The sequence below is a fragment of the Ornithorhynchus anatinus genome, chromosome X1, assembly GCF_004115215.2.
Source record: "Ornithorhynchus anatinus isolate Pmale09 chromosome X1, mOrnAna1.pri.v4, whole genome shotgun sequence".
Classification (NCBI taxonomy): Eukaryota; Metazoa; Chordata; class Mammalia; order Monotremata; family Ornithorhynchidae; genus Ornithorhynchus; species Ornithorhynchus anatinus.
In genome coordinates, this window is record NC_041749.1 from 118822202 (window position 1) to 118831294 (window position 9093).

A 9093-nucleotide genomic window follows, 5' to 3' on the forward strand; every position below is an offset into this window, starting at 1 on the left:
CTCTCTACAGTCTCTACAATCTCTACTCAGATGTCCCATTGTCACCTTTAACTTAACATGTCCAAAAGGGAAATCTTCATCTTCCCACCCAAATCCTATGCTCCCTGTGACTTTTCCATCACTGTAGACAGCCCCACCATCCTTCCTGGCTCACAAGTCCATAACCTTCATATTATCTTTGACTCATCTCTCTCATTTAACCTACATATTCAATCGGTCACTAAAATCCTTTCAGTTCATTCTTCACAGCATTGCTAAAATCTGCCTATTCCTCTTGAAGCAAACTACTACCATGTTAATCCGAGCACTTATCCTATCTCACCTTGATTACTGCATCAGTCTCTTTGCTGACCTCCCTGCTTCCTATCTCTTCCCAATCCAGGCAATAATTCACTCTGCTGCCCAGATTATTTTTCTACACAAACTTTCAGTTCATGTCTCCCCACTCCTCAAGAACCTTGAGTGGTTGCCCATCCGCCTCCACATCAAACAGAAGCTCCTTTCCTTCGGCTTTAAAGCAATCACCTTGTTCCCTCCTACCCACCTCACTGATCTTCTACTCCAACTCAGCCTTCATACTTTGCTCCTCTAATACCCATCTACTCCTCACTCTATCTCTATCTCATCCATCTGGCCTCCAACCTCTCTCCCACATCCTGCCTCTGGCCTGGAATGTCTTCCCTCTGCATGTCTGAGAGATAACTACTCTCCCCACCTTCAAACCTTTATTGAAGAGTCCCATCTTCTCCAAGAGGCCTTCCCAGCCTAAGCCCTCATTTCTGCTTCTTTCAGTCTTTTCTGTGTCACCTTAGCACTTGGATTTGGTCTCTTTATTCACCTCTCCCTCAGCCCCATATAACTTATGTACATATCCGTAATTTATTTACTTATATTAACGTCTCTCTCCCCCTCAAGACAGTAACCCCATTATGGGCAGGGAACCTATCTACCAACTCTGTTATATTGTACTCTTCCAAGTGCTCATTTTAGCACTCTATGCACCATAAGTGCTCAATAAATACAATTGATCGATTTAACATTTTCCCGCTTTATTAATCAGTGAAAATTTTTTGACAACAATGGGGTAAGAACAACTCCATTTTTACCAAATTGAATAAAATTGTCAGAAAATTCAGTACTGTTCTAATGGGGGACCTTGCCCACCAACTTCAAGTAGCAATAAGAAATGAGGGAGGGGGCAAGATGTGGGGAGGCTGATGGAGAGAGAGAGACCGGGGTCACATGCGTGTCCTCACTCCCATCCCCTGAACAAGAGTTATTTGTACAGACTCCAGATATGGCACTCAAGGTGGGCGGGGGGGACACCAGGACCTAAAATTTTAGGGGAACAGGGCTGTGGGGTGACACCCCGTTCCTCAGTGACCTGAGGGGGGGGAGAGATGGGGCCAGTGGAAGGCCAGGAGTCTGTGGGGTTTGTCCCCCTCCCTTTACAGGTACCTCTGTCCCTCAGAGATGTCAGACCCTCCTGCCTGTCTGGACTGACAGCTATTTGCCCTGGAGGAGGAAGCCCTACCACGCTGGCTGCGACAACCCCCCATGTTGGGGTCAAATGGGGCCAGGTATGGAGGAGGCATGTTCAGCCTGAATGTACCTCCTCCTCTTGGTCCCACCACAGTGCTCCCCATGGGTCCAGCAGGTTGGAAGATCTGGACTACAGGGGGGAAGAGGCCCGGTGCAGGGGGCTGATATCTGACCAGCTGCTGGAAAGCCGGGACACCACTTCCTTGCCCCAATCCAGGCCCGGAAAGAGAAAGCTGCTGGCTCCAGGGTCGATCGAGTCCAACAGGGAGTGGCAGTGGAGTCCATCCAGAATAGGGGCCAGGCCCCGGCAATGGGGCCGGGGGCAGGAGTGGCACTGGGGCTGGCACTGGGGCTGGCTCTGGCACTGGGGCTGAAGATGGGGCCAGAGGGCCCCAGGGCAGGCCGGGGTTGTAGTCGCTGCTGTTTGGAGATGTGAAGATGGGCCAGGCAAAGAGCTGCAGAGGGAGAGCGTGAGTGCAGGAAGGGCTGAAACCTGGCCCTGGCAAACGGGCATGAGAGCAGCGAGCCTGACAGCTCCCCAAGATGGGTGTGCCCACACACCTCCTTCTTCCCCCCAACATGCATACACATGCACACATGCACACACACATGCACGAACTCATACGCACACACTGGTACACAGACACAGTCACTCTTACCCCAGCACACACACTGGATACTAGAATCTTTGACTTTGTTCCCACTGCTCCTAACTGTCCTCAGAATGGGAAGGAGCTGACAAAAAAGGGGTCTTCTAGGGCAGGGGAGAGGTGGAAAAAGAATGAAAGGGAGGGGAGAGGAGGAGGGGAGTGAAAGGGAGAAGAGGGGCAGGGATAAGAAGAGCCTGCTCCTCCCTGAGCTCAGTTTCTCCATACATACGGGGGCAGCCTGTGGCTAGTGGGGCCTAGGAGGTCGGGGGGAGGGGTGGGTCAAAAGAGTCCCAGGAAGGGAGGAGGCCAGGAAGGTGGGAATCCAGGGGAACCAGGGCAGAGCGAGGAGAAGGGGACAGGACTCACCTGTGTAACAACCGTAAAGCAAGTCGGAAAATTCAGATCTGTGGAGGCTGAAAAATGCAAAAGTCCAAGTTGCATTAACTGGAAGACCCCTTTACCTCCATCTAATCAATCGATCAATCACTCAATCCATCCAGACACAAACACAGCCACATCCTTGGGAGCAGATACACACACACACACACACACACACGCACAGTGACACATGGGCTCTGTGTCACTGTGTCAAGCACACAAAGACAAGTATACGTACAAAGACACCTGTTCGCGGGGACACCTTCACCTTGGCATGTGCACACACGGACATCGACACACTCCACACTCAACCATACAGAGGGGAGAGCAGCACCCAGGACCCTCTCTCTTACCCCTGGTAGAGGTCAGCTGGAAGGAAGATTGCGGGGATCCAGACTGTTGGAGGTTTATGCCCTGGGGTGGGCCCTGGAAGAAGACTTGAGGATGCTGAGGTCTTGTCACCCTAGAGAAGGGGAGAGGGGTGTTGTGGGCTGAGGGAGCAGGTCTCTGCCACCTTCCCCACCTCAGGGCACCCCCACCCTTGGGTCCCCTTTGGAAAACAAGGTGGGGACAATCCTGGGGCCATACTCTGTGGTGGGCATGGCAGCCAGAGTAGCCCTTGGAGTGGCTGGAGTCTGCAGCTCCACGATGGATGAGCTGTTGTTCATCTGAGCAGTGGTAGGAATCTCCTTATTGCTGTCAGGTGGAGGACCTACTGGCAGGGAACGGGGAGAGAGAACTCTGCATCCCCCCACTCTGCTCAGGGGGCCTCCTCCTCCCACTGTGCCAACCAGGAGGGTTGGGGCTCTCAGCCCAGGTTGATGTGGCCCTGGGGGTCAGGAGTTGGGCTGGGGAGTGGCCAGGGACTGGGCCAGGGGTGGTAGTCGGTGGCAGGGTAGGGTGGCTCTTACCTAGGAGGCCCTTATGGCCAGGGGCATTACAGTCATCCCTCAAGTTTCTCTTGGGCCCTACTGGAGACCACGACCCATCAGGCAGGAACTCAATCTCTTCAAAGTCAGGGCCAATGTTGAGGACATTAAGGAAGAACCTGGAGGGAGAAGGGTCGAGGAGAGGTCGGAGGGGAGTGGATGGAGGAGGTGGGGGGGGGTCGGAGGAGAGGGGTTGGAGGGACAGGGGTAGTCTCATACTCATCAACAACCAGATTTTTGAAATATGCTTTCTTCACACAGATGGGGCATCTCCATGTCTCCTTCTCCTTGTTCCTCTGCAGGTACTGGAGCGCATCAAAAGTCTGCAGATGGGAGCAGGACAGGGCGCGGCAGGGCATGGACATACGACTCTGTCCCAGCTGGGGGTAAGTGAGGGAAGAGAATGAAAGGTCAGGGGGGTGGGAGAGGGGGTGTCACTGGTTTCCCACATCAAGACCCCCCTCCTTTCTGGATTCAGATCCTCATCCCCTTGCCCCTCCCAGCCCCACTCTCCTTCCCTATCCAGACCCCCAATTCGGAGTCCCAGTCCCCTCACCAACTTTGAGGTCTGCCTGCACCTACCGGGCACATGAGGGAGATACGGAAGCTGCTGGCGGTGGCTTCTCCTGCCTCGGCTGCCAGCTTCTCCTGGACTGAAATGGACCCAGAGAGAGGAGACCGTGGGGGTTGGTTCGGCCAGAGAGGTCATGGGCTCCCCGAGGAGAGAAGGGTGGAGGTGCCCAGGGACCAGTGGGCTGTGAACCGAGGACTCTTGTCTTTGAGAAGGGGACGGAGGCAGGGAGGGGTCAGAGGTGGAGTGGAGAGTCATTTGATCAGGGTCCTTGAGGGGTCGGAGGGATCAGTCAGGGTTTGTGAAGGGAGTGAGGGGGAGGGGTCACTCACTCATGGCCCGTGTCTTGGATGCAGGGAAAACGTCCTTAGCTCTCAGTTCCCGTAGTAAATCGGATGTGGTAAGCTGCTTCACCCAGCAGAGGGACATGGCATAGTCCTTTGTGATGGCAGGGAGGGGCCATGAGGGACTGGTCAGAGTTGTGTTCCTCCCACCACCGGGTCCCCCCCCTTCCCTCAACTTGTGGGACACCCCCACTCTCACCATCTGCACTCTAGCCATACTCACCTGCCTGTCATTCAGTGACCAACTGGCCTTTATGATGTTGGGTTCCACGTCCGAGAGATGCACCAGTTCCGTGATGTTGATGGGGTGCTTGTTGGACTCTTTCTCTTTCTTTGGGGGTGTAGGTAAGTGGTCAGGGACTAGACAGTTCACTCTATGCAGGTGACACGATACTCCTTCCCTCCCCTCCCTTCCCTCTCCTCTCCTCCCTTCCCAGTCCGTCAGTCAGTCAATCACATTTATTGAGTGCTTACGGTGTGCAGAGCACTGTACTAAGCGCTTGGGAGAATACAATAAACAGACACCTTCCCCACCCACAGTGAGCCCCTGCCTTCCCTTCTCATCCATGCCCCCAGGGCCACAGCCGGGTGTGGAATTGGCCACTCACCAGAACGAAGCATTTTTTTTCGTTGACCCTGATACTCAGGTGTCGAGGAAGATGATCTATTTGAGGGCCCTGGGTGTCCCATAGACAGAACCTGTGGGGTTAGAGCATGGCAGGGGTGGTGGGGCGGAGGAGAGAAAGAGAAGTAGCATGGCCCAGTGCAAAGAGCATGGGTCTGGGAGTCAGAGGACCTGGGTTTTTATCCCAGTTTTGCCAAATTCTTGCTGTGTGACCTTGAGCAAATCACAACTTCTCTGTGCCTGAGTTCTCCAATTTTCCCTTCTACTTAAATTGTGAGCCCCATGAAGGACAGAGACTGTCCAACCTAATTAACTTGAATCTACCACAGCGCTTCACACAGTGTTTGACACTTATTAAGCGCTTATCAAATGCCATAAAAAAGTCTGAAGGTAGGGTCATCATCCAACCACACCCATCTCTTGGAGCTGGGGAGGAAGTCTGTTGGGACAGAGCAGTTGAAAGTCACCCAACCCCCTTCTCTTCTCATTTATTCAATAGTATTTATTGAGCGCTTACTATGTGCAGAGCACTGTACTAAGCGCTTGGAATGTACAAATCGGCAACAGATACAGTCCCTGCCCATTGACGGGCTTACAGTCTAATCAGGGGAGACAGACAGACAAAAACAATAGCAATAAATAGAATCCCTCCCACCAACCCACCAGGGACCCCCGTAATGGGGACGGTTGCTCATACCGGAGTTGAAATGTCAAGGTCTCATCTCCCAGTTGGACTTCACTGCAGACATGGAAAATGGAGAAGGGTGTGGGGAGGGGTCGGTGACAGTGGGTCTCCCAGACAGCTGCCCTCCCCTCCCCACCTAGCCCCAGTGGTGGCCACTTTCCACAACCAGGATGACATGTCAGGGAACTCAGTTGGGAAGAAGCAGCACAGGGTGGAGACCACACCTGATTGTGCAGTGGGTGGGCAGAGGCAGGGCAGGCCATGGTATTGGTTTTCTGGATATTACGTACTTGGTCCTGTGGATCTCATCTAACTTTTCTGGACTGGCCATGAAATGTAACTTTGTCTTCTTATACATCACAGAGTTCCTAGGCGCTGTGGACACGAAAAGAGGGGGAATCAGGGGTAGTTAATCCTTCTCCCCTTGCCGCCAAACCCCATCCTGGAGATGAGGTCTTTCAGGGGCGGGATGGGAGACCAGTTGTGGGTCAGGGTCAGGAGGTATGGAAGTAAACTGAGGCACAGAGAGCTCAGCTAGCCGAGGAGCCCCCTGGGAGTCAGAGAAAGGGGCCCAATCAGGGTGTCAGGAGGATTAAATGAAGACTGGTGAAGCCTGGGCATACTGGCCTGCTGGAAAGGGAGGGGAATGGGGCCTGTGGTTGTGAGGGGAGAGGAGATAAGGATAGAGAGCTGGGGTCCACAACCTCACCTAGCTTTGTAGGTCTGATGATCTCAGCATAGACTTTGTAGAATGGCAGTTCCTCCATTGTGACAATAGGACGGGCAGATAGAAGTCTAGGTGGATTTTTGCTATTCTCCATATCCATGTTTGTTGATGGTTTTAGGATTGCCTTCAACTGGGGCTGTGGGAGCAATATGGACAGTGGGAGGAATTGGGCACCTGGAGTGGGAGTTGAGGCAGTTCCAGGGGGGAGTCTGGGGGACCCCGCCCACCCCTCCCCACCAAGTCTGCTGGATGGCTGGAGGTTGCACGAGCAGTGAACCGAGCCAAGGTGGGGACTAGCTCCCTCCTGGCTGCTGCTGGGACCCATGGGGCTCTGACTGGTCAGAGAACCCAAGATTGTCTGAAACCATGCAGGACGGGGGTGTCGCAGACACGGCTCTCTCTTCCACAGCTTGGCGGTTAGAGACCCTGAGCCCATCTAGCCTGAGGCTGGGCCTACCAATGCTTCTCAGCCACCCTTGTCTGCCCCTGGCGGTTCTACCTGGTTGGAGTTTGCCTTCGGGGTGAGAAGAATAGGGAAGGGGGAGAATGGAGGGGCAGCAAAGGGGGTGGTTGAGGATATTTGTGGGGGGACTTACTTTTCAGTCAGGAAACTGTTCGATGAGCAGCCTCACCAGGAGTCACACTGACTGAAGGGCTCCAACTGTCGCACCCCCTCAGGCCTCTCAGGCCTCGCCCACAGGGGCAGCTATTGGCCGAGAATCTCCATCAGCAGGAGCTCAACCAATCCGAAGTGAGGAATGGGTCGAGGAGAGGGGCCTGCATCAGAGCAAGGGTGGTGGGAGGGAAGGCCTGTGGGTGCTGGCTGTTGCTAGGCGTCCATGGGGTTTAACCCCATAGGTCGCCACCAACTGCCATGTAACTGTATGGAAGGAAGAAACTGCTCCCTTCTCAGTCCCCGCCCACAATGTGAGATCATTCACATAGTGACATTGGCCATTGGCCATAGTTTAGCCAATCATCTGAGTCCGTGCCCTCTAAATCCTCAGGTACACCCCTTCACTCCCCGCCTCAGTGAACTTGGGTACATATCCTTACACTATCTGGAACCTGGAATTAATTTTAGTGTCTGTCTCCCCCACTGGCCTCTAAACTCCTCGAAGGCAGGGATCGGATCTACTAACTCTGCTGTATTCTCCCAAGCACTTAATACGGAGTTCTCAGTTGAGTAGCCATTCAATAAATACTCTTGATAGATTGATTGATTGATTGACTGCCCAATCAACCCTACTCAATAAGTAGCCCTTACTGATCCATTGAGGAACCAGAAGTGGTTTAGGGCTGGGGCTTGAGGAGTTGGGCAGAGGTGAGGCACTTGATCTTGAATGACGCCCAGTCCCATGCTCCCATCCCAGACCCCAGGATACACCTCCACTCCAACCCCCTCTCCCATTCCCACCCCCACCATCTCCACTTGGCTGTATTTCTCTCTCTCTCTCTCTCTCTCCTCTCATTTGTATCTTTTTTTCTGTGTCTCTCCCTTTGTCTCTGCCTCTCTATGTCCCTCTAATCCAGTCTGTCATTCTTTCACTTTCTCATTCTGTCTTGCTCTCTGACATTCACTCTCTCCCTTTCCTCCCTTCTTCTCCCCTCCTAATCTTGGACCCTTCTCCCTACCCTCATCCAGTATTGCCCCTTGGCCCCACTTGCCAGCAAATGAAGACCTAACATAGATTTGCACAATGTTCTCCCTTTTTGGTATAATTTTTGCAGCCCCCAAACCAGGTAGGGGTTATTACTGGAGAAGCAGCGTGGCCTAATAGAACACAGGTCTGAGAGACAGAAGGATGTGGGTTCTAATCCTGCTCTGCCACTTGTCTTCTGTGTGACTTTGGTCAACTTACTTAACTTCTCTGTGCCTCAGTTCCCTCATCCATAAAATGGGAATTCAGAATGTGAACCCTATGTGGGACCGGGACTGTGTCCAACCTGATTAGCTTGTATCTACCCCAGTGCTTAGAACAGTGCCTGGCACATAGTAAGTGCTTAACAGATACCCCAAGTAGTATTATTATGTAGGGAATTAACTGTAGCAATAATTATTGTCACATTTGTTAGGAATTTACTATGTGCCAAACACTGTAGTAAGTGTTAGCGTAGAAACAAGACAATCAGGTCTGATACTGCCCCTGTTTCACTTGGGGTTCACAATCTAAGGAGGCACTGAATCCCCATTTTCTCTGAGGCCCAGAGAAGTCAAGTGACTTGCCCCAGGTCCCATAGCAGGCAAGTGGAGGAGCTGGGAGTAGAAGCCAGGTCCTCTGATTCTCGGGCCTGTGCTCTCTCCACTAGGCCATGCTTCTTCTCATCTGTCAAATATAAGGGAAGTACACCAGCTCTCCCTATTTCAGACCGTCATTCCTTGCAGGTGCAGGGACTGTGTTCAATCAGATTAACTTGTATCTACCTCAGTACTCGGCATAGTGCTTGGCCCATCGTGATTCCAAGAAAACATAGATTTCTACATTAAAAGACATGAGAAATGAAAAGTAAACAATGAAGTCCTAAAGTGCCATCAAATCCATCAGAATGGAAACAATTTTCACAGGGTACATCACACTTTCTCTGGGCAAGACATGTGAGGATCTAAATTAGACCTAATCCCCAGTACTAGGGACTAGTAC

General features: G+C 52.5%; 1 protein-coding gene across 2 annotated transcripts; it reads right to left on the reverse strand.

The window, feature by feature from the left end:
* Positions 1-1028: 1028 nt before the first annotated feature.
* LOC103169992 (E3 SUMO-protein ligase PIAS3-like) lies at positions 1029-7307 on the reverse strand. Of its 2 annotated transcripts, none has more exons than XM_029050100.2 (14): positions 7048-7307; positions 6434-6587; positions 6015-6099; positions 5737-5778; positions 5023-5113; positions 4638-4745; positions 4403-4508; positions 4082-4152; positions 3719-3879; positions 3482-3618; positions 3159-3282; positions 2924-3033; positions 2559-2605; positions 1029-1997 (listed from the first exon to the last, which is right to left on the reverse strand). In XM_029050100.2, exons 2-14 carry the CDS (start codon positions 6549-6551, stop codon positions 1449-1451), a joined length of 1749 nt encoding a protein of 582 aa, XP_028905933.1. In that variant the 5' UTR covers positions 6552-6587; positions 7048-7307; the 3' UTR covers positions 1029-1448. The 2 variants fall into 2 exon arrangements, with proteins under 2 accessions (XP_028905933.1, XP_028905932.1); XM_029050099.2 differs by having other exon boundaries at positions 3159-3285.
* Positions 7308-9093: the final 1786 nt, after the last annotated feature.

Coding starts and splice junctions, on each gene's coding strand:
- LOC103169992 (XM_029050099.2), bottom strand. CDS start 6,551: ATGGATATGGAGAATAGCAAAAATCCACCTAGACTTCTATCTGCCCGT. Junction 3,619..3,718: donor AAAAATCTGGTTGTTGATGA/GTATGAGACTAC, acceptor TTCTCCCTCCAG/GTTCTTCCTTAATGTCCTCA. Junction 3,034..3,158: donor GCTGCCATGCCCACCACAGA/GTATGGCCCCAG, acceptor CCCCTTCTCTAG/GGTGACAAGACCTCAGCATC.